Source organism: Otolemur garnettii, unplaced genomic scaffold, assembly GCF_000181295.1.
Source record: "Otolemur garnettii isolate 467f Iridium unplaced genomic scaffold, OtoGar3 scaffold00015, whole genome shotgun sequence".
Taxonomy (NCBI): Eukaryota; Metazoa; Chordata; class Mammalia; order Primates; family Galagidae; genus Otolemur; species Otolemur garnettii.
The window spans coordinates 24,978,144-25,004,111 of NW_003852410.1; the positions used below are offsets into that span (position 1 = coordinate 24,978,144).

General features: G+C 39.0%; 1 protein-coding gene across 6 annotated transcripts in view; it reads left to right on the top strand.

Annotated features, from left to right (window-relative positions):
• Positions 1-25,968, top strand: part of CADPS (calcium dependent secretion activator) — a 484,159-nt gene that overhangs the window by 224,135 nt on the left and 234,056 nt on the right. For all 6 annotated transcript variants that reach the window (XM_003785525.1, XM_003785526.2, XM_003785527.2 and 3 more), the window contains one exon: positions 3,655-3,776. In XM_003785525.1, coding sequence (XP_003785573.1) covers positions 3,655-3,776 — 122 coding nt within the window. The remainder of the gene's footprint in view (positions 1-3,654; positions 3,777-25,968) is intronic.

A 25,968-nucleotide genomic window follows, 5' to 3' on the forward strand; every position in this document is an offset into this window, starting at 1 on the left:
CTGTATGATCCAGCAATTCTACTCTTAGATATTTACTCAATAGAAGTGAAAACACAATCAACTCACAAAGATTTGATTGCAAATACTGATTGCAGCATTATTCATGATGGCCAACAATGGAAACAACCTAAATGTCCAGTGGAGTATCCAACTGAATGGATAGATAAAATGTGGTCTATCCGTATAATGGAATACAGTTCAACAGCTAAAAGGAACAACCTACTGGCACGTGATGTGATGCAGGTGAACCTTAACAACGTGCTCAGGGCCGGGCACAGGGGCTCACACCTGTAATCCTAGCACTCTGGGAGGCCAGGGCAGGTGGATTGCCTGGGCTCACGAGTTCAAAACCAGCCCGAGCCAGAGTGAGACCCCTGTCTCTAAAAATAGCCAGGCATTGTGGCAGGTACCTATAGTCCCAGCTATTTGGGAGGCTGAGGCAAGAGGATCACTTAAGCCCAAGAGTTGAGGTTGCTGTGAACTATGACACCACTGCACTCTACCAAGGGTGACTAAATGAAACTCTCTCTCTCTCTCTCTCTATATATATATATATATACACACACACACACACACACTCTTAGTGAAAGAAAGCAGACCCAAAAAACTACAAATTGTTTGGTTCCTTTGATATGAAATATCCTAAGGCAAATCTACAGATTACTGTGGTTTGGGACAAAGGGTTAGGAATGGACACAGGGATTTTATTGGGGAAGACAAACACTTTCTAAAACTAAGTTATGATGATGATGGTAACACAGCTTGGTAAATTAACTCACCGAATTTATACCTTGAATGGGTTAATTATATGATATGTAAAATGAATGTACCTCAATAAATCGTCAGAAATAAAAAGGAAGTATAGGCTTTCTTTTTCAGCCCTGGAATGTGTACTTTTAACAAGTTCCTTAAGTACTTCTTATGCACTCCAAAGTTTGAGAACCACTTGCAATGACTCACCACAGCTCAAAACCCCACAAGGATTTTATGATGACCCTAGATTGCAGGAGACCAAGAGATCAAATTTCTGTACATTTAATTAGAGTGTATAAACACCACATTCATTTTCTAGACCATCATTAGGGCTTGCTGTGAATTAACTTCAGGTAATTTGTTTCTCTGTGCTTGGTTTGGATCAAGATACTCACATTACAGTATTTTCAACACACACTGTGCAGTTGGAAGAGGTGGTATTCAGTAAAACAGAGAGCATTTGGGGTGTGAAAACTCATCAGTGTAATTTCACAGAAACTTTTTTTAAAAAAAAATACTGCCACCTGAGGTACTGAACACATTTTCTTAGGTGTCTTTGAATTTGATGATTGCCAATTAGAGGTGGCAATTTATTCCCTACTGCCTCTTGTTTTCCTACAGAAGGGGAGGAAAAAGGGTTTATTGATATTCATGAAGCTTTTAAATCTGTAATTTTGTAATTGTTTATTAGTACTCAATATTATAATTGATGATCTGAAATACAGATGTGGGTAAGTTCCTAACCACACTCCCATGTACGTGATTCAAAAGGCTTTAACTTGGAAATACAAGTGTAGGATTCCCAGATCCTTGTTAATTAGAACACTAAATTGCACCTTATAGCAAAACTGCCAGCAAAAACCATTGCACCTCTATTTGTGGATGTGTTTGGGGGGCAGGGTAGGGGGAGGCAAGAAGAGAAGGAGAAATGGTTGTCACCTCATCAGGGCAAATTAGGATTTGAACTTGCAAGTTGGTGCAAGAAATAGTTTAAGTATAGAATTGCATGGCTGGAAGGGGCATCAGAAAATAGTTAACTTTGCAACAAGGGAACAGAGGTGCAGGGTATCCACCGGCATGACCTTGGGCAGGGAGAGGGCTGCTGATGAAAAGCAGCAGGTGTTTGTAGAATGCTACTGCAGGCTGCATGCCTTCTCATCCTAACCCAGTGAATCCTCACAACAGCCTTTTGACGTACTTGAAGATAGTGAAAAGCAGCCTCAGAAAGGTTAAGAAACTTGGGAATGATTACACAGCTCAGGAAGGTGCCTAATCAGACATTCTAAGTTCCAAAGCTTTGCTCTTTCCACCATGCTTTCCATTCCTTCCATCTGTATGGCTCCCCCCAGGGTAAAGATGTTCAGTTGTGTCCATCATCTCTTTGATCTTCACACGACAGCCGCAGGATACATACGTATTATCCACTTTACAGATAAGAAAACTGAGGCCCTGGAGATTCCAAAGAAAAATAAAAGGACTTTAACATCAAGACATTTACCCAACAACATCACATGAGCAGTACAGTGGTTCTCAAAGTATAGCTTCTGGGTCAGCAACAGCAGCAGCAGCAGGGAAATGGTTAGCAATGGAAAGTTCTGGGCTCCAGCCCAGACATACTATCTGGAAACTCTGGGGGTGGAATCCAGAAAGCTCTGGCTTAACAAGCTCTGGAGCTGATCCTGGTTCACATTAAAGTTTGAGAACTGGGAGGCTATTAAGCAGCCAAAATGTGACTTGTGGAATCCTGGCTCAGTACTAGCCCTATGGTATTTCCTTGAATTAAGTCCATTTATAAAGGATACTTTTTTTTTTTGCACGCCCATATTCTCCTCCTTATATAATGCTATTATCTCTTTTAGAGTACAAGTGAGTGATTTTTTTCATTACTCACTGTAGATCTCTGATACAGGCCATTTGTTTCCAATTTTTTAATTTATTTCTTTTTTTCTCCATCTTCATACCTCTCCTTTCTCCTTTTTCTTTTCTCTCACTCTTTCTCTCTCATGACAAGACATACTGCTAATTATTAGTGTAGCAGGTGATTGAATAGATTGTGAGCAGTGGTGAGAAGTGACAGAAATTATAAATGATAGATCTTGGTCCATCATAACCCCAGAACTTTTCCTCTGTGTAGACCAAAGACTATGCAGCTGCAGACATATTTTTGTTTTGACTCAACAATGTTGGCCTGCACAGAATTTACATATTTTATTTCTCCCTTTAAAAGATTGGATTGTTGTCAATCTTTTAAAATCAGATTTCTGGCTGTGATTCTGATTCAGATTTCCATTTTCTGGTAGGAAAAGAAATGGAATATATGATAACTCTAAGGAAAAACAAGGCAACTTGCATCTGTTGCAACTGATACCTGTTCCCTTTAGATGGAGCATGTGCTGTCTAGTTTGCCACAGTCCCCACTATTCCTTATTGCCTCTCTGACTCTAATGCTGAATGATACTTGCCCTTTATCTTAGTACTTACACTATTGCTTATCTTATTGTAAAGAGAAAAGTGAGTTGATGAGCCCAAGCCTCTGCTGAGTGCTGAATCAAAAGCTAGACTACTTTTAAAGAAAATAGGAAAGAGTCTATTTCTTGGTAGAAATGACAAAATGAGCTCATTTATTTAACATGAAAAGAGTAGCCCATTTATACTGCCTGTCTGGCCTCTGCAAGCATCTGAATTAGTGGCCCTTATCTTTCCACCTGGGAGGCAATAAGCTATGCTATAAGGAACTACATCTTCCTGCTAGGCTGATCCCAGCATGGTTGCTAGATACCTGACAGAAGCCATCCAGTACCCAGTGGCATGCTAGCTTTTTGTCATTTATATGTTTTCCTCTTGGCACTGCTGCTCGTGGGTCCTGCTGATAACTTCCATCATATGTGATTCTGTTTTCAGGTGGTGATCATGGAAGTCCAGGGCCTCAAATCCTTGGCTCCCAATCGCATCGTGTACTGTACGATGGAGGTGGAAGGAGGAGAGAAACTGCAGACTGACCAGGCCGAGGCATCTAAACCAACGTAAGTTATGTTTCTCTGTGGTTCATCTTATGGAGGCTTGTCACCATTGGCTCCATTTTGGCCAGTAGAGCCAAAGAAGATTCTAGAAAATACATACCTTGTTTTATTTTTCAAAGAGGATGACTTACCTGCTTTTTTTTTTTCCTTTGGTCAGCCATAACAAGAATTATAATTCCTGGCTCGGCACCTGTGGCTCAAGTGGCTAAGGAGCCAGCTACATACACCTAAGGTGACAGGTTTGAATCCAGCCGGAGCCCGCCAAAAAATGATGGCTGCAACGAAAAAATAGCCAGGTGTTGTGGCAGGCGCCTGTGGTCCCAGCTACTTGGGAGGCTGAGGCAGGAGACTCATTTGAGCCCAGGAGTTGGAGGTTGCTGTGAGCTGTGATGCCATAGCACTCTACCCAGGGGGATAGCTTGAGGCTCTGTCTCAAAAAAAAAAAAAAAAAGGAGTTAAAAAGAATTTTAATTCCTTCAAAAGAGAGCTAAAGGAATTTATAGAAACAGGCATTTTTCTGGCAGTTTTTGGTATTCACCTTAGAGGGTTTAGTCACAACTGCCATTCTTCAATATGCTGTGTGCAGGGGAGTTTGCTATAAATTTGCTTTGTGACATTTTTAAAATAGCATTTGGTTTACAGGATAAGAATTTTTTTATTTTCCTCTATATGCCATAGTAATGAACATATTAGGGACACAGTATGTTACATTGAATAGGACACATTAACTCACTGGGTTAACACAATTTTGTCTATTGTGTATGTAAACAAGGTATCGTTCCACAGTAGAGAGGAAAATAGTCACTGGTGTAGCCCTGCAGAACTCCCAGGTTGGTAGGGGTGGGGCGTCAGAAAAGTAATGGTGCAAATATATAATAGGAAAGTTATAAATGGTGGCAGAGAAAGCGTGCATGGAGGGTGAGGAAGTGAACCCGTTTGTGGGGACAAATGCAGCATAGGCCTTCCTTAGGACAGGTGAGATATTCAAGCTAATACTATGAAAATTAAGGAATGGAGGTGGGGGTGGAGAACATTTGAGGCAGAGTAAATAGCCTGTGCAAAAGTCCTTGGTTGGCAATAGTCCTGTGACAAGAAGGAATTCAAAGGCCAGTGGGGCTAGAGTTTGGAGAACAACACACTTTCAGAGAGGCCAGCGGAGGCCATAGCACGAGGTCCTTGTCAGGCCACAGAGAGAAAACCATGAGAAGACAGGATTAGAGAGATGTGTGTTGAAAGATCACTCTGGCTGCAGTGAAGGGGGCCAGAGTTGATGTAGAAGCTCAGCTAGGATCCTCTTGCAATGGTCCACAGGAACAATGGCGGTTCATTCAGTTATGTCAATAAACTCTCGGGCCTCAAAGATTCTTAAGAGATCACAGCTCCCTGTCCTCCTTACCCACTACCTCTCTCTCTTCCTTTTCTATCTCAGTCAAGGCAGTCTGGACTAATGAGCATCTTTTTGTGTTGGTGTTAATTCATAAAAGAGTCTTCAAAAGGGTCACCTCAAATAGCAGCTCACTGCCTTTCCTCACCCAGAGCATTATGAGCTATTTGGCAGAACATGAATAACTTACCGGGATATTCAAACAAAATAGTTCAAAGAAAGCACTGAGTTTCCTGGACTAGAGAAAATCTGAGGGCATTGTATGCCTTCAAGTGGCTCTTTGCATGAATAGGCAAAAGCCACAGATGCTCAGAAACTGGGTGAAATTAATGAGTGTGTGTCGGCGGAAATGGAAACCAATGCACCTTGCCACATGCCACCCGCTCTCCCTTTTTTACAACTTCGTTTCAAATTGGCAATACATGCAGTTTCTTTTTTAGTTCCATTGATGAAATCCTAATTTTTCCTCAAATGGTCTCATCATTTTCAACGGTATTATGCTATGCTGCACTATGTATATGTGCTTTTTTAAAATGTGTGCTGTATGGGGGAAGAAAAACCTATTTGGTGTTTCTGCCAACCTTTTAAGATGTTGGGCCCAATGTAGTGTTATAAGATAGAGAAAGGAGAACATTCTGGTTATTCTAACAGGCTGTTGTTTCATATGAGCTGTTTTAACTCAAAATGTGTTTTATGTCATTTTATTTGAAGTAATGGTTTTCATTGCCAGAGAAAATGATGAGTTGATTTTCATGCGTTTATGAATGGTTAAAACAAAATTACAGGTTATAAATAATTATAGGATGAAATACTCATTTCATATATATGTATATATACACATATTTTACTCATAGTTATACATGTGGATTATGATGTTTATATACATAAACATCTCATGTTGAAACATTTTACTTTTCTAGCCAGAAATATACTTTCTTGATCCTCTTTACTCAATGAGGGAATATTACCAAAGTCTCACAAAGGGTTTTAAAAAAAAAAAAAAAAGCACCTTAAGAATGCAGGTTTTGACCAGGCGTGGTGCCTCACGCCTGTAATCCTAGCACTCTGGGAGGCCAAGACGAGTGAATATCTTGAGCTCATGGGTTCAAGACCAGCCTGAGAAAAAGCAAGACCCCCATCTCTACTAAAAATAGAAACACTGAGGCAAGAGGATCACTTCAGCCCAGGAGTTTGAGACTACTATGAGGTATGATGCCATGGCACTCTATCCCAGGCAACAGCTTGAGATTCTGTCTCAAAAAAAAAAAAAAAAAATGAATGTTTCATGACCATAGTCAAGTCAAATCTGTCAGCAGTGATTATCTGGAGTAGTGTATTGAAAAGGGTTCTGAGGCCAAATCTGCAGTCAGAGGAAACTAGTGCCAAGATCGACTTGTCATGTCTGCCATGGGAGAAGAAATGGTCTGAGTACTCTCTGTTTGCCATTTCCATGGCATGCCAAGGGGGATACCTAGAGTTTGAAATCTGATAGTACTTAGATTTCTTCCTATCCTTGAATATAGATTCTCCCTACACCCTACACTAATCTTCCTTCTAAACCCACAGTTCTTTTCCCAACATTCATCTTTGCCTTTTCCTTTGTCGTAGTTCAGACCTGGTAGTTTTCCTCTGCCTCCAGTTTCATCTGGCAGGATGAATGAGCCTGTTTGTGCAGATCCATTTTCTTCCTGCCTCTCGCAGGTGGAAATATTCGGAATGCTTTCCATCATTTCTTTGGAAGCCTTTACTTCTTCCCCCTTTTCTTTGCCCCTACCCACCCTCTATTCTACTTACAATTTATCCCATTGCTAATCTCCAGCTGTCATCTCTGCTACTTGCTTTTGATTATCCTGAGAAGTATCCTTTTAGGGGTTATCTTTAATTTGTCCTAATAACTTCAGTCCATCATCTGTCAAGTTTAGCCCTTTGCCTGCCCTAGTCATCTTCTGAATCTTGTCTTTGACTATTCTTACAGCCAGCTGATACCTATGCTTTATTCATATATTCTAAAACCAAAATTCCATGCAAGCTTGTTTTATTTATTACTCACAAATCCTGCCATTGCTCCAACCAAGTATTACACCTAGCAACCAGCAACATAATATCTTGCCATGTCACATGTCTACAGGGAATTTGGCTGTTGTCCTTTCTATTTTTCAGGTAGAGTCACAAATCTAGGAGTATATTTTATATCCCAGTTCATCCCAGAGTGTGTTTTTTAGAAGGCTAATATGTAGAATTAGACATTGAACCCCTCATCTCCCCTCATCAATGCCATCTCTTCCCTTACAAACAGGGTCCTGCTCTTACATAATTTAAGAATACCATGTTCATGAGTTAAATATATTTTGTGGTTAGAAAAATTGGTATGTGTGATAGTGGAGGCAGCCTTATGCTCGCAGCTAAATTGTGGCCCCAATTCATCTTTCATTTTATCAATCTGTTTGCTCTAGGTGGATTATTTACAAACAAACTATCTTTTCAACTCCATTGTCCTTCTCTTTTAGGTTTTTTTAAACTTTATTTAATTAAATCATAAACACATGTTAAACATAAATACATGTGTAGATCATGTTTACATTACATTACATTTTAAACATACATTACATTACATAAAAACATAAATACATGTATAGATCATGTATACATTACATTTTAAACATTACATTACATTTTAAAACAGAAATACATGTATAGATCATGTATACATTAATGTATTTATAGGGTACAATGTGCTGATTTCATATAGAATTAGGAATGCTTGCATCACACTGGTTAATATATACCTCATCTTGTTTACTTAGTGATTGTGTTAAGACATTTATACTCTATACTAATAGATCCAACATGTACCCTTGCATTATGCACCATAGGTGTGATCCCACCATTCACCCTCCCTTGATCTGACCTCTCCCTCCCTTCCCATCCCCCTCCCTCCATCATCGTGGACCATAGTTGTGATCTGTTCTCCATATGAAAGTGGGAGTGGTTATAAATTGGTTTCATAATAGTACTGAGTACATTGGATACTTTTCCCTCCATTCTTGAGATACTTTACTAAGTAGGATATGTTCCAGCTCCATCCATATAAACATAAAAGAGGTAAAGTCTCCATCTTTTTTAAGGCTGCATAATATTCCAGGACATACATATACCACAATTTATTAATCCATTCATGGGTCGATGGGCACTTGGGCTTCTTCCATGACTTGGCTATTATGAATTTAGCTGTAATGAACAATCTGGTGCAAATATCTTTGTTATAAAGTGATTTTTGGTTTTTTGGATATATACCTAGTAAAGGAGTGGTTTTTAACATAGAAACCCAGGAGAATATAGGATCAAAGTTTCTATGAGATATAGTATTTATTTAAAAATCTTATCTCTATTTGCGGTACATTGTTTCTGCCTCTGATGGGAAACACTGGGGTACTGAGGCAGAAGCAATTGAAACCCTGTTGTTAGGTGAGCATTCTTAGGAAGACATGGAGATGGAGAAGGGAAATTCAAGAACCCAAGGATACCTGCTCACCTTTTTTGAAATAGAGCAGAGGGCAGTACTTGCCTTAAGGCAGTATTTTTCAAAGAGTGGTACCCTTACTTGTGCTGATAACAGAAATTATGTTAAGAACTACCAAGATATGGCATTAAGTGACATCAAATCATGTGAAAGGGAAGATAACCCCTTTTCCATCAATTTTTTAATTTCAGAATATTACAGAGATATAAATATTTTAGTTACATAAATTTCTTTTGTACAGTTTAAGTTACAAGTATGCCCATCACCCAGATTATGTACATTGTACTCATTAGGTGTGATTTCATCCACCACCACCCCCACTTGCTTGATTTCTGGTGAAATTTACATCCATCTGTGCATGTGAGTGCTAATCAGTTAGTTCCAATTTAACAGTGAGTTTGGTTTTGAGCACTTCTTACCAGATCAAGGAGAACATTTTAATTTGGTACTTGTAGGCCTTTAACACCTCCACAGGCCTTTAGCTCAAAGCCTCCTGCAGGAAATCACCTCCATTTAGGATTTCATAATGTCACTTAGACCTCACGGCAGTCACCTGCCCTTCATGGCTGGTGGCACTGCTCTGTCTTTCACAACAGTGACATAAGTTTTCTTTCTTAAAGAAATATATTAACATTTAAAAAGTGAATTAATTTAAATCAAATATATTAAGTAAATAATAGCACAGATGTATCTAGATATGACAAAAAGTAATCAGACAGTAACTTGTGCTAGTGTATGGAAACAGTAGAGATTAGAAGGCTGGTGTGCAAGTTGATTTGGAAAAATTGATTTAGAGACCTGACATACTCCCTGACTAGTAGATATACTTTAAAATTACTATCTTTCTTAGCAGTCTTCTACAATTTAAGTTACATTACCCTCTAAAAAAAGAATGCCCAGAGGATTAAATATTAGAACATTTAAATAAGTTTGCTAAAAAGAAAGTAAGTTTGAATTAGCAACCCAGCCTTGTCTGGGTTGCTATCTGAAATTATGTGAAATTATGTGCTTCTGAATTGAAACCAAAGATGCCACTTGGCATTTGATTATTTAACAAGTTCATTACTCCCTAAAAAACTACAGGGTTTCATTATTGGCCTGGAAGTAGAAAACACATTCAAATTTGGGAACCTCATATATTCTAAGGGAATAAGAAATTAAAATGCCCTAAATGGAAAATCTTGCCGTAGGCCTAGTGTTTTTCAATGACACTTCATCCAGTGAGACCATATTAAAACAAAAGACAAAAAACAAAATAATGAATCTCTAAAACATCTTTCTTCTGTGAAATGTATTATTTGTCTTAATGGTGCAATGCAGAATGGGCCAGACTTATTATGCCCAAGTTATTCATAGCAAGAGAGTTCTATTAAATTGTTCCCACATTAAATCAGTCACAAAGTCAGAAAAAAATGTTGTTCCCTCTGATTGTTTGCCTCATGTATCATCTTCTTAATGGTACCTCCTTTTCCAATTTAACCAAAAATGTTTTCTGTGTACTAAGCCTTGGAATGGTTTAAATGGAAACAGAGTATCTTTCCTGGACTGGCTCCTCTGACATTTAGATGAGATTGAGTGAAATGCAAGGGTTGGCACTTATGATCTGTCAAGTATACATGTAATGCTTTCCTCATATCCAGCTAGTGCTGGGGCTACAGCTATGAAGGTCATGGATCAAGCCCTGGCCTTGTGGAATGAACCTTCTATTAAGGGATATAAGCAGTAAACAAATGAATAAGTATATCAGTTAATAACAGACTGTAATTTGCATTCCTAAAGAAACAAGCAGGCTGCTGTGGTAAAATGATGTGGGGTAGAGGCTGCCCTAGCGGCCAAGAAAGGCTCCTCTGGGTAGAAAGTGCTTGAGCTGATCCTTGAAGGATGAAGAAGAACCTGCCAGTAGAAGAGCCTGGAAAAGAGCATTCCAGGCATAGGGAACAGCCAGTGCAAAGCCTTTGAAGTAGGCAGGGGGCCAGATGTGTTTTCTGGGCTAGCATGGAGAATAACTTGACTGGAGATTAGTCAGTGAGGGGAGCATTTACCAGAAGAATGAAAGAGTAGGACAGGGCCAGACAACTCAGGGCCTTACAGGACACATAGAGTTGAGCTTCATTCTGAGATCCTGGAGAAGTCCTTGGAAGAGTTTAAGCCAAGGGGAGTATGATTGGATTCCCATCTTGAAGCCTCAAGCATCTTAAATGATCAGAAAAAATCTGGGACCACGGATCTACTGGGCACATACTGTTTGCCAGACATGAGTATTGGGTTGGGAATAATGCAGACATGACCTTTGAAGTTAGAGAGCCATGAAGAAAAGCTTCTCGGATCAATCCAAGTGCCAAGGCAGAGAGTGACAAATTGTCCAGGAGCTACTACAGCTTTTGAGAACTTCAAAGGCTACTGCAAGGAAAAGGAAATGAGGCCTCCAGGGAAGCAGTTCCTTTCCTATCTACGTTCTCAACACTCCCTGCTCAAGTTCACAGTCCAGGAGACACAGATACAGAGAACTTCTGTAGTAGAAACTTGGATACCCTTTCCCTTGTTTCTCCTTCCTGAGAAAGGCTTCATTTCTTTCAGAGTTAATTAAAATCTTAAGTGGTAAAAGCCAACACTAACCCAGAAATTTGATTTTGCTAGGCTCCCAGAAGATATGTTGGGTGGAGGGAAGTAAAATTATAATCACAGGATGGGATACTCAGACACTGTCCTGCCTCTCAGACCAGGTTCTAAAAGCTTCAGTGTTTATTTAAGAGCAGTTTGTTTTTACTTGTGAGCTGGAGGGTGAAGGTAGGTAGGCTAGTAGAACAACAGACAGTAGGGTAGATGGTGGGAAGGAATCATGTGCTAGAGAACAAGCTTTCAAGAAGGAGCTCCAATTCTGCCCATGACTTCATCATGAATTTGCCAACTTGTCTAATATTAATATAAGCCACCAAGTTTTTCAACTTCATCAAGTCTGGAGAACTGGTATTCAAGACCCTTTCCATCCCAACAAGTCAACAATTCTTTCATCCAACTAGTCCAGAGAACCATAGTGACAGAGCTGGAGGCAGAGATTTGAGGAATCACAACTAACTCTGAGTAGGTGAAATTTCTGAAGTTAATAGTCCCAGAATGGGATAATCAAGTGGCAGCTAGAATTTGTCATTTGGATGTTGATACTCTATTTACCAATGAAAAATCTATGAAAGTTCTGATTTCATGATTTGTCCCATCTTTAGTAGATATGAAACAAGAGTGCACTTTTTATTAATAGCCTGTTTAAGGAACAAGTGCCTGGAGGTCATTTCCTTTCTGCTTCCACTATGTGATGCCTTACCTGAGGTGACCTGTCACTCACATCTGGTGTCATCTAAGACCTGGGCTGGTTTTACATCACTGTTCAGTAGAAGTCTAATTTAATATATATTTTCCTTCGAAGTGTAGAAAACTATCATATTTGTTATTTAGTGATCAGAGAAAACAGATGAAGGAATGCCAGATAATTATTTACCTATAAGGATAGGATGCAGTGTAGAAACTCCAAATCTTCACTAATAAGAAGACAAAAGATGCTTGACTGAGATCATCAAAGCACATACACTGTTTGGCACCATGGACAAGTCCACAAAATCGGCAGCTCGGGGTCCCTATCTCATCTGTATGACTTTGGGCAGATTACTTACCTCTTTGTGCTTTAGTTTCTATTTTCTTATGAAAATTTAATTAATGTATATAAAATGCTTAAGACAGTGCCTGTCACATAGTAATCCTGTTCGCTATTGCTTTATTGTTCTTGAGAGGGAGGAAGAGGAAATGGAGAAAAAAGATGTACTGTCTCTAAGTTGGTAGTCATTAACATGGATCCAACACTTTCTGTGGGACAGGTGCTAAGTATTTCATAGTCATCATCTCAGTTAATGTCCTACCAAAAACTAATGGCAGTCCCATTTTCGTGATGGAAATATTAAAATTCTGAGAGATTAAGTGGCTTTGTCAAAGTTGTATTGATAATCAATAGCTGAGCCAGAAGCCAAACCCAATGCCTATGGTACCCTACCTTTCAAAATAAAAAAAAATCAGACCACTAAAAGAAAGTAGTTGAGGCCAGTCATGGTAGCACACACCTATAATTCCAGCACTTTGGAGGTTTCTTGAGGCCAGTGATTCAAGGCCAGCCTGGACAACATAGCAAGACTGACCATGTCTCTTAAAAAGAAAGAAAAAAATTAATAAGAAGGTAATTTAATTAGCATTGTATAGTCAGCATAGCTATCTAAAAGGGCACATTTTCTCTCCATATATTCAGTTATTTTGTGGGTTCAAACGCTGTGCTTGTCTGAATGGTGCCAAATGTGCCATCACTCACACCAGCCTGGTGTCCGCCCCACTGCCCACGTTCAGCAAGTGCAGTTCCATCTATATGCGTCAGCACTGTTAGGTGCCACATGCATGAGCCTACAAAGATGAGCCAGAGGTGTCCCCTGCCCTGGAGTCACTTACACTATCCCAGCAGAGTGACTGACAGTAGTAATTATTCTCTGTGTGGTAATCATTATCAATAAAAGTTATCTCTCCCATTTATTGAAATCTACTAGGTGCCAGGCACAGAACTAGCTGGTGCCATGTGGCTAAGAGGCAGGCCTGGGTTTTATTTTTTCTTTTTGAAGTCAAAGATTTTGAATTTTTTAATTAAATTTTTAAAAAGACAGTGGAAATAGCCAAAGTATTGATGTTAGACAGATCATCTAAATATCTCAGAGGAATTTTTTTATCATCAATATGGCTGTGTGAAGGAAGGTGAAAAGGTCTTGAGAAACTGGATTCTATTCCGTAGTTTGGGTTGCGTCTAAAGTAGTGAAGGGATATTCTCTTCCATGTTTCTCAGATGGAAAACCTTCTGCTGACCATTGGTCTTCTATTTGCCTAGGATAGACATATGGAACAAGATGCCCCCGTGCATTTTAAAGATGAATGTGTTGGAAAGCCAGTAGGGTTAAATACCAATTTGCAACTTGCTGGGCTGAACAGTTGAGTATTACTTTTCAGGCCTGAGTTTAAATCCCAGCCTCTCCACTCACCACTGCACAACTGTGGGCAAGCAATTCCTCCTCACTGAGCCTCAGTTTATCCATATTTGAAAGGGAGACAAGAACCTATCCCACGAGGTTGCTGTTGAAAAATGGTATGATCTATAGTAAGGGCTGAGTTCAATGACTGGCATATTGTAACCTCTCAGGAAATAGTATTAACAGCCAAAAACCCACTATAATCTCCTTGAATCCCCCATGGTACTGTTACGAAATAGGTACCCACTGTCTCTTCATTACATAGAAGAAAAAAGAAGCTCAGAGAAGTTAGGAAGCCTGCCCTCCTACACACACAAATTATCCAAAAGAATAGAAAAATCCAGAAAACCAAAGTGAACCCTTGATACCAAATCACTGTCATTTTCAAGTAATGAACAAAATATACATATACCCAAGGACTTGCCAGATTCCTTGTTAGACCATATATATGTGAGGGTATCTTGACTTTGAGCAAATAGGCTGTCATGTAATCTAGTTAAGGCAGAGCTTTGTTTTGGATATTTTTCTTCTGTAAACTTACTAGAGAGATAGAAAGAATTTAAAAAAGAGCTCTAGTCTACCGTGACTTTACACACAGATTTGTACAATGCAGCTGTAGTATCAATATTTGAAGACTATTAGGAAAGAAGGATTAGACACAAGAGGCTCTGCGTGGATGCCCCAGTTCTGCCCTGCCTGGTGATGTCACCTTGTCTTTCTCCCTGCTATGTCAAATGATTCTTGATACCCCAAGAGCAAAATTAGGAGATTTTTATGAGCCAAACATAGCAGCCTTGGGACCTAGAAAATGCTTCTCTGTCTTACTCCTGCTTTAGAGAGATCCCCTAAAAAAATGAATCTCAAAGCTAGCCAGGTCTATTGAAAGGGCAGCTTCTAGAAAAACTCACTGTGCTCTTTTGGTTGTGAGCAGAACTCACCCCTTGGGCCTGCTACATGCTAATCCCACAAATCATATAAACCAGGGAGAAAATCAAGTCACAGAGAGAAAAGCAAAGGATGCCCGTGGCCAAGCTCCATCATTCATTCCTTCAGTCAGCCCATTCCTTCATTTATCTCACTTTCCTGTGCTGCTATGTGCTAAAACAATGTGCCTTCAAGGTGCTGGGAACACAGCAGTGAACAAAAGCAGAAACCCTGCCTTTATAACACCTACAATCTAATGGGACAAGCAACAAGCAAGGCGAGCATGCATCAAAGTTAGCCCTTGACCTTACTATTCACTCATAGTCTACTATACACATTTGATTTCAACTCAAAGTTGTTTCTAGAATCTCTAAACTTGTGCATTCTCAGTGATCATATAAACACATAGATAACCATCACAGCCAATCAATGCAATATCTGTAACATTGTAAGGTATATCATTCTGATTTAATTAATATCTGAATATTTTCAAATATACGTAAGCATTCCAAATGCATGTTGGTGTTAGAATCTTCTATTAGTTTAGTCTATTCTTGAATTATATTAATTAAATTATATACATGTATACATATATGTATTATCAAAATGTTAACATGTGGCTCGGCGCCCATAGTTCAGTGGTTAGGGTGCTGGCCTCATGCACCAGGTCTGGTGGGTTCAAACCCAGCCCAGGCCTGCTAAACAACAACGACAACAACAACACCAAAAAATAGCCGGGCATTGTGGCAGAACCCTATAGTCTCAGCTACTTGGGAGGCTGAGGCAAAAGAATCGCTTAAGCCTAAGAGTTTGAGGTTACTGTGAGCTGTGATGCCATAGCACTTTACTGAGGGCACATAGTGAGACTCTGTGTCAAAAAAAAAGTTAACAATTAATAACTTATAACTACAGAAACTATTTTATCTGAATAAATAATAAGGAGATAAATATTAAAAGGATGTCACTTAATATCTTTAGGAAGAACATTACATCCCTTTTGAGTCAAGAAATCTTTATAAAATTTAAATAATAATATAAAGCAGGAAAGTGAAAGTTAGGTTATATCATAATTCCAATGTTTGTAGACCTGTTTGGTGGATTAATATTCATCACATTATACAAAAAAAGATAAGGTTTACCTTCATCCCTTTCTATCTGGAAGGAAGGAAAGCTTAACAACCTGCTGTTAATATCACTGTCAGCGACTTGCCACACGGGAGAAGCTGGCTTCAAAATATTTCACTCTCCCACCAGCTTCAAATCAAAATAAACCTCTCTTTGGTTCATCCTAAATATATCATACAGCAGCATCAGGGTAAGTTTTTAGCTGATAGTGCTAAGACATTATTGTTCCTATACCATAATAACAAAAGTTTAGATTTTGGCTATTGTTTAATAATAAAATTATCATAACTAAATTGTTAATACTTTCAGTTTGCTCTTCTATCCCCAGAAGTTTATTCAATGACATTGACCTTCAGTTTTGGCCAAATATTAATTTTCAGCCCTTAGCCCATTTAGTGTCCAGCCAAAATGTAGGTGCAAGGCCTCTCCAGCCCTGCCATGAGGCAGAGAGGTAGAGCAGCTTGGTGGGGACTTGCTGAGTTGGGGAGAAGAAGCTATCTTAATCATGCAGGTCAGAAAGTGCCCTGAAGAGATGATGTTTGAACTGAAACCTAAACAAGAGGGAACCAGGCATGCAAAAAGCATTCCAGGCAGAGAAATAGCAAATTTCCAGGCCCTGTGTAACAAAGTACTGGCATGTTTGTTTGAAGGCCAGAGAAAAAGCCAAAATGAGGGGGAAGAGAGAGATTGTCTGTCAGCAAGGCCAGCCAGAGAGAGATCCTATAGGGTCTGGAGACCAAGGCAAGAGATTTGGATTTTGCATCCAAAAGTAATGCGAGTAACTCATCATCCCTAATCATCAGAGAAATGCAAATCAAAACCACCCTGAGATATCACTTAACTCCTGTGAGAATAGCACACATCACCAAGTCCCAATGCTGCAGAAGCTGGCGTGGATGTGGAGAGAGGGGAACACTTTTATGCTGTTGGTGGGATTGGAAAGAAGTGTGGAGAATCCTCAAAGAACTCAAAATAGACCTTCAATTTGATTGCACAATCCCATTACTAGGCATCTACCCAGAAGGGAAAAAAATTTTATCATAAGGACATTTGTACTAGATTGTTTATCACAGCTCAATTTATAATCACCAAACTGTGGAATCAACCCAAGTGCCCATCAACCCATGAATAGGGTAATAAACTGTGGTATATGTATACCATTGAATACTATTCAGCCATTAAAAAGATAGAGACTTTGCATCTTTTGTATTAACCTGCATAGAGTTGGAGAATGTTCTCTTTAGTAAAGTATCACAAGAATGGAAAAGCAAGTATCCAATGTACTCAATACTAATATGAAGCCAGTAGAAGAATTCATATATGGCACACCTCGTGGGCACAGGACACAACTACAACAGGGAGCTTACCTAACAAATGCAAACATTGTAACCTACTCATTTGTACCCTCATACTAATCTGAAATTGAAATAAAAGTAACTTGGGTAGCTTTACATATTTAAAAGGTCACTATGGCTGGCATATGGAAAATGACTCCAAGGGGCATGAGCAGTGATGGGAACAGGACACCAGCTGGGAGGCTGTGGTCCTCATCATGTGAGAGATAACGGTGGCTGATGGTGGCAAAGGAAAGGGAGTCTAGGGAACAGGTTCGGGATACATTGGGACATAGAGCCAAAACTCTCTTTTTAGGCTCCATTTTCTACTCTTTTCCAAGGGTCAAACCGCACCGTATGGAGGTTGCATTCTAGCAATGGACAACATTTGTCTCTTTTCTCATGCGTTTGCAATTGTTAATCAGCACCAAGCCTTGCTGTCCACACACTGCTTGCCAATGTGCAAGTTGTAGAGTCTCAGTGAATGACCTTGAGTGAGTGAAGTCAGCCTGGCGTTCTGTGAAGAACCATAGGGAATGGATGCAGAGTTGGAAACTGGGGCCGTCAGTTCCCTAGCTGGCTCTTTTACTTCCTACAAGGATTATTCTACAACTGTACCAAATTAGTTCTTTTCCATGTTAGCAGAGATGTGTCTTTTACAGAATGTTACATGCTGGCATTAGGGTGACATTGACACCAAACCAAAAAAGAAAATTAACACATTCTCTTCCCTTCTCAGTTTCATTTCCTGCTTGGTTTGTAAGTTGGATTGCTCTGTGCTTGTAGTAATGGTTGCTTCTGGGAAGGAGGTATTAATAGGAAAAGATTTCAAGAAATAACCTACAGTGGGTCCAATCCCACTGAGCGAGTGAGCTGTTCTCAGTGGATAATGTCAGTTTAGGGTACTCAAAGCCTTTTAGGAGGATAATGTCTAATTACATAAAAATAAATCAAGCTTGGCTCCTACTCTACAGTGGGATTTTGGACCTCAGAATCTCCTAACAGATGCAACTGCTACAAAATTGGGGCCTGGGGGGACAAATGCATATTTTATCTGTATACTTCAAATAATATTTATTTGGTAACTATTTTGCACAAGGCACTATGCTTGGTCTTATTATTGGCTTACTTTTTAAAATAAGATTTGATGTTTTTCTGACCAGAAATTTACCATGGTTATTGCAGAAAACTGAAAGAAAGTATAAGGAAAAATTAAATATTACAAATGATCCAAATACCCAGCAATAATCACTGTCTATCTTTCAGGTGGTTTTCCAGTTTGTTTTTCTGCATCTGTAAGTGTGTCCATGCCCGTCTACAGACACATGCGTGGGATAGATAATCTCATTTTAAAATCTTTATGCTCGTCTGTTTATGAGGGTTTCCTTTGGATAAATTCCTGAAAGTGGTACTATTACAGCTAGTTCACAGCTAGTTGTTTCCTGTATGTTGAAGAGTAGAGTGACCAACTCATCCTGGTTTATCCAGAACTTCCAGTCTTGGCACAGAAAGTCTTGCCTCGGGGGGCAAATAAGAAAGTTGACCACCTTATTAGAGTGAACACATCTACTCAACATCCATCATCCTGTGTACCAGGAGAAAGTAAGTGGCTGAAAGGCACTTTCTGTATTTGTTAGGAGACCTCTGTCACATCAACTTCTCCTATCAGGAAGCTATCTTTGTCTCTGGCAGCCTCAGAGAATTCATTGCAGCTTTTAAATTTGAGGCTGGAATTAAGATGCTCTTCAGCTGTTTGTATACAAACAGCAAACAAATCATTGTGCTCAGATGAAGGTCACTGCCCGGCCTCACTGAGCAATCTCAATTTGCTCCATTTGTCTGGATACATAAAAAGCTACATAGTTAGAATTATTATATAAACAGCAAAGTGATCCTTCGTGAACTAAGCAAGCATATTACACTATGCTGTTTGTACATGGAGGTGAGAGCAATTAATGTCTTAGTTATATTTGTGCACGATCTTGAGCATAAGAATCAGGTGTAAACAAAGTCATGGGTTAAAATATACAGAGGGAAGGGGAAAGAATGTGCGTGAAACAGATACCACTCATCCTGGGAGTGTTCTAGGTCTTTCATAACTACTAGTAACAGTATAAGTCCTTTTGTAAACAGAGAAGACCCAGCGTTTCTTCCCAATTATTTTTAGCCTATTGGTGATCAGGACACCAAATTCATATTGTACATGTTAGGTTCAAGTGAATGAACCAAGGTTAATGCAATTAGCTTTAATTACAATGAACTGAGATTAGCAACTAACTTCGTTACCTACCATCTAAACTTTTCTAGGGTTTAGGATAAAAAGGTGTGTGTGTGTATTATATATATTAAATATATGTATTCATTTATATATGTCAATATACATTAAATATATATAAAGTATAAATATAAATATTTAGAGTATATATATTAAATATATTATACTTAACATATAAGTATTAAAATATATATTTTAATACTTATATGTTAAGTATAATATATTTAATATATATACTCTAAATATTTATATTTATACTTTATATATATTTAATGTATATTGACATATATAAATGAATACATATATTTAATATATATAATACACACACACACCTTTTTATCCTAAACCCTAGAAAAGTTTAGATGGTAGGTAACGAAGTTAGTTGCTAATCTCAGTTCATTGTAATTAAAGCTAATTGCATTAACCTTGGTTCATTCACTTGAACCTAACATGTACAATATGAATTTGGTGTCCTGATCACCAATAGGCTAAAAATAATTGGGAAGAAACGCTGGGTCTTCTCTGTTTACAAAAGGACTTATACTGTTACTAGTAGTTATGAAAGACCTAGAACACTCCCAGGATGAGTGGTATCTGTTTCACGCACATTCTTTCCCCTTCCCTCTGTATATTTTAACCCATGACTTTGTTTACACCTGATTCTTATGCTCAAGATCGTGCACAAATATAACTAAGACATTAATTGCTCTCACCTCCATGTACAAACAGCATAGTGTAATATGCTTGCTTAGTTCACGAAGGATCACTTTGCTGTTTATATAATAATTCTAACTATGTAGCTTTTTATGTATCCAGACAAATGGAGCAAATTGAGATTGCTCAGTGAGGCCGGGCAGTGACCTTCATCTGAGCACAATGATTTGTTTGCTGTTTGTATACAAACAGCTGAAGAGCATCTTAATTCCAGCCTCAAATTTAAAAGCTGCAATGAATTCTCTGAGGCTGCCAGAGACAAAGATAGCTTCCTGATAGGAGAAGTTGATGTGACAGAGGTCTCCTAACAAATACAGAAAGTGCCTTTCAGCCACTTACTTTCTCCTGGTACACAGGATGATGGATGTTGAGTAGATGTGTTCACTCTAATAAGGTGGTCAACTTTCTTATTTGCCCCCCGAGGCAAGACTTTCTGTGCCAAGACTGGAAGTTCTGGATAAACCAGGATGAGTTGGTCACTCTACTCTTCAACATACAGGAAACAACTAGCTGTGAACTAGCTGTAATAGTACCACTTTCAGGAATTTATCCAAAGGAAACCCTCATAAACAGACGAGCATAAAGATTTTAAAATGAGATTATCTATCCCACGCATGTGTCTGTAGACGGGCATGGACACACTTACAGATGCAGAAAAACAAACTGGAAAACCACCTGAAAGATAGACAGTGATTATTGCTGGGTATTTGGATCATTTGTAATATTTAATTTTTCCTTATACTTTCTTTCAGTTTTCTGCAATAACCATGGTAAATTTCTGGTCAGAAAAACATCAAATCTTATTTTAAAAAGTAAGCCAATAATAAGACCAAGCATAGTGCCTTGTGCAAAATAGTTACCAAATAAATATTATTTGAAGTATACAGATAAAATATGCATTTGTCCCCCCAGGCCCCAATTTTGTAGCAGTTGCATCTGTTAGGAGATTCTGAGGTCCAAAATCCCACTGTAGAGTAGGAGCCAAGCTTGATTTATTTTTATGTAATTAGACATTATCCTCCTAAAAGGCTTTGAGTACCCTAAACTGACATTATCCACTGAGAACAGCTCACTCGCTCAGTGGGATTGGACCCACTGTAGGTTATTTCTTGAAATCTTTTCCTATTAATACCTCCTTCCCAGAAGCAACCATTACTACAAGCACAGAGCAATCCAACTTACAAACCAAGCAGGAAATGAAACTGAGAAGGGAAGAGAATGTGTTAATTTTCTTTTTTGGTTTGGTGTCAATGTCACCCTAATGCCAGCATGTAACATTCTGTAAAAGACACATCTCTGCTAACATGGAAAAGAACTAATTTGGTACAGTTGTAGAATAATCCTTGTAGGAAGTAAAAGAGCCAGCTAGGGAACTGACGGCCCCAGTTTCCAACTCTGCATCCATTCCCTATGGTTCTTCACAGAACGCCAGGCTGACTTCACTCACTCAAGGTCATTCACTGAGACTCTACAACTTGCACATTGGCAAGCAGTGTGTGGACAGCAAGGCTTGGTGCTGATTAACAATTGCAAACGCATGAGAAAAGAGACAAATGTTGTCCATTGCTAGAATGCAACCTCCATACGGTGCGGTTTGACCCTTGGAAAAGAGTAGAAAATGGAGCCTAAAAAGAGAGTTTTGGCTCTATGTCCCAATGTATCCCGAACCTGTTCCCTAGACTCCCTTTCCTTTGCCACCATCAGCCACCGTTATCTCTCACATGATGAGGACCACAGCCTCCCAGCTGGTGTCCTGTTCCCATCACTGCTCATGCCCCTTGGAGTCATTTTCCATATGCCAGCCATAGTGACCTTTTAAATATGTAAAGCTACCCAAGTTACTTTTATTTCAATTTCAGATTAGTATGAGGGTACAAATGAGTAGGTTACAATGTTTGCATTTGTTAGGTAAGCTCCCTGTTGTAGTTGTGTCCTGTGCCCACGAGGTGTGCCATATATGAATTCTTCTACTGGCTTCATATTAGTATTGAGTACATTGGATACTTGCTTTTCCATTCTTGTGATACTTTACTAAAGAGAACATTCTCCAACTCTATGCAGGTTAATACAAAAGATGCAAAGTCTCTATCTTTTTAATGGCTGAATAGTATTCAATGGTATACATATACCACAGTTTATTACCCTATTCATGGGTTGATGGGCACTTGGGTTGATTCCACAGTTTGGTGATTATAAATTGAGCTGTGATAAACAATCTAGTACAAATGTCCTTATGATAAAATTTTTTTCCCTTCTGGGTAGATGCCTAGTAATGGGATTGTGCAATCAAATTGAAGGTCTATTTTGAGTTCTTTGAGGATTCTCCACACTTCTTTCCAATCCCACCAACAGCATAAAAGTGTTCCCCTCTCTCCACATCCACGCCAGCTTCTGCAGCATTGGGACTTGGTGATGTGTGCTATTCTCACAGGAGTTAAGTGATATCTCAGGGTGGTTTTGATTTGCATTTCTCTGATGATTAGGGATGATGAGTTACTCGCATTACTTTTGGATGCAAAATCCAAATCTCTTGCCTTGGTCTCCAGACCCTATAGGATCTCTCTCTGGCTGGCCTTGCTGACAGACAATCTCTCTCTTCCCCCTCATTTTGGCTTTTTCTCTGGCCTTCAAACAAACATGCCAGTACTTTGTTACACAGGGCCTGGAAATTTGCTATTTCTCTGCCTGGAATGCTTTTTGCATGCCTGGTTCCCTCTTGTTTAGGTTTCAGTTCAAACATCATCTCTTCAGGGCACTTTCTGACCTGCATGATTAAGATAGCTTCTTCTCCCCAACTCAGCAAGTCCCCACCAAGCTGCTCTACCTCTCTGCCTCATGGCAGGGCTGGAGAGGCCTTGCACCTACATTTTGGCTGGACACTAAATGGGCTAAGGGCTGAAAATTAATATTTGGCCAAAACTGAAGGTCAATGTCATTGAATAAACTTCTGGGGATAGAAGAGCAAACTGAAAGTATTAACAATTTAGTTATGATAATTTTATTATTAAACAATAGCCAAAATCTAAACTTTTGTTATTATGGTATAGGAACAATAATGTCTTAGCACTATCAGCTAAAAACTTACCCTGATGCTGCTGTATGATATATTTAGGATGAACCAAAGAGAGGTTTATTTTGATTTGAAGCTGGTGGGAGAGTGAAATATTTTGAAGCCAGCTTCTCCCGTGTGGCAAGTCGCTGACAGTGATATTAACAGCAGGTTGTTAAGCTTTCCTTCCTTCCAGATAGAAAGGGATGAAGGTAAACCTTATCTTTTTTTGTATAATGTGATGAATATTAATCCACCAAACAGGTCTACAAACATTGGAATTATGATATAACCTAACTTTCACTTTCCTGCTTTATATTATTATTTAAATTTTATAAAGATTTCTTGACTCAAAAGGGATGTAATGTTCTTCCTAAAGATATTAAGTGACATCCTTTTAATATTTATCTCCTTATTATTTATTCAGATAAAATAGTTTCTGTAGTTATAAGTTATTAATTGTTAACTTTTTTTTTGACACAGAGTCTCACTATGTGCCCTCAGTAAAGTGCTATGGCATCACAGCTCACAGTAACCTCAAACTCTTAGGCTTAAGCGATTCTTTTGCCTCAGCCTCCCAAGTAGCTGAGACTATAGGGTTCTGCCACAATGCCCGGCTATTTTTTGGTGTTGTTGTTGTCGTTGTTGTTTAGCAGGCCTGGGCTGGGTTTGAACCCACCAGACCTGGTGCATGAGGCCAGCACCCTAACCACTGAACTATGGGCGCCGAGCCACATGTTAACATTTTGATAATACATATATGTATACATGTATATAATTTAATTAATATAATTCAAGAATAGACTAAACTAATAGAAGATTCTAACACCAACATGCATTTGGAATGCTTACGTATATTTGAAAATATTCAGATATTAATTAAATCAGAATGATATACCTTACAATGTTACAGATATTGCATTGATTGGCTGTGATGGTTATCTATGTGTTTATATGATCACTGAGAATGCACAAGTTTAGAGATTCTAGAAACAACTTTGAGTTGAAATCAAATGTGTATAGTAGACTATGAGTGAATAGTAAGGTCAAGGGCTAACTTTGATGCATGCTCGCCTTGCTTGTTGCTTGTCCCATTAGATTGTAGGTGTTATAAAGGCAGGGTTTCTGCTTTTGTTCACTGCTGTGTTCCCAGCACCTTGAAGGCACATTGTTTTAGCACATAGCAGCACAGGAAAGTGAGATAAATGAAGGAATGGGCTGACTGAAGGAATGAATGATGGAGCTTGGCCACGGGCATCCTTTGCTTTTCTCTCTGTGACTTGATTTTCTCCCTGGTTTATATGATTTGTGGGATTAGCATGTAGCAGGCCCAAGGGGTGAGTTCTGCTCACAACCAAAAGAGCACAGTGAGTTTTTCTAGAAGCTGCCCTTTCAATAGACCTGGCTAGCTTTGAGATTCATTTTTTTAGGGGATCTCTCTAAAGCAGGAGTAAGACAGAGAAGCATTTTCTAGGTCCCAAGGCTGCTATGTTTGGCTCATAAAAATCTCCTAATTTTGCTCTTGGGGTATCAAGAATCATTTGACATAGCAGGGAGAAAGACAAGGTGACATCACCAGGCAGGGCAGAACTGGGGCATCCACGCAGAGCCTCTTGTGTCTAATCCTTCTTTCCTAATAGTCTTCAAATATTGATACTACAGCTGCATTGTACAAATCTGTGTGTAAAGTCACGGTAGACTAGAGCTCTTTTTTAAATTCTTTCTATCTCTCTAGTAAGTTTACAGAAGAAAAATATCCAAAACAAAGCTCTGCCTTAACTAGATTACATGACAGCCTATTTGCTCAAAGTCAAGATACCCTCACATATATATGGTCTAACAAGGAATCTGGCAAGTCCTTGGGTATATGTATATTTTGTTCATTACTTGAAAATGACAGTGATTTGGTATCAAGGGTTCACTTTGGTTTTCTGGATTTTTCTATTCTTTTGGATAATTTGTGTGTGTAGGAGGGCAGGCTTCCTAACTTCTCTGAGCTTCTTTTTTCTTCTATGTAATGAAGAGACAGTGGGTACCTATTTCGTAACAGTACCATGGGGGATTCAAGGAGATTATAGTGGGTTTTTGGCTGTTAATACTATTTCCTGAGAGGTTACAATATGCCAGTCATTGAACTCAGCCCTTACTATAGATCATACCATTTTTCAACAGCAACCTCGTGGGATAGGTTCTTGTCTCCCTTTCAAATATGGATAAACTGAGGCTCAGTGAGGAGGAATTGCTTGCCCACAGTTGTGCAGTGGTGAGTGGAGAGGCTGGGATTTAAACTCAGGCCTGAAAAGTAATACTCAACTGTTCAGCCCAGCAAGTTGCAAATTGGTATTTAACCCTACTGGCTTTCCAACACATTCATCTTTAAAATGCACGGGGGCATCTTGTTCCATATGTCTATCCTAGGCAAATAGAAGACCAATGGTCAGCAGAAGGTTTTCCATCTGAGAAACATGGAAGAGAATATCCCTTCACTACTTTAGACGCAACCCAAACTACGGAATAGAATCCAGTTTCTCAAGACCTTTTCACCTTCCTTCACACAGCCATATTGATGATAAAAAAATTCCTCTGAGATATTTAGATGATCTGTCTAACATCAATACTTTGGCTATTTCCACTGTCTTTTTAAAAATTTAATTAAAAAATTCAAAATCTTTGACTTCAAAAAGAAAAAATAAAACCCAGGCCTGCCTCTTAGCCACATGGCACCAGCTAGTTCTGTGCCTGGCACCTAGTAGATTTCAATAAATGGGAGAGATAACTTTTATTGATAATGATTACCACACAGAGAATAATTACTACTGTCA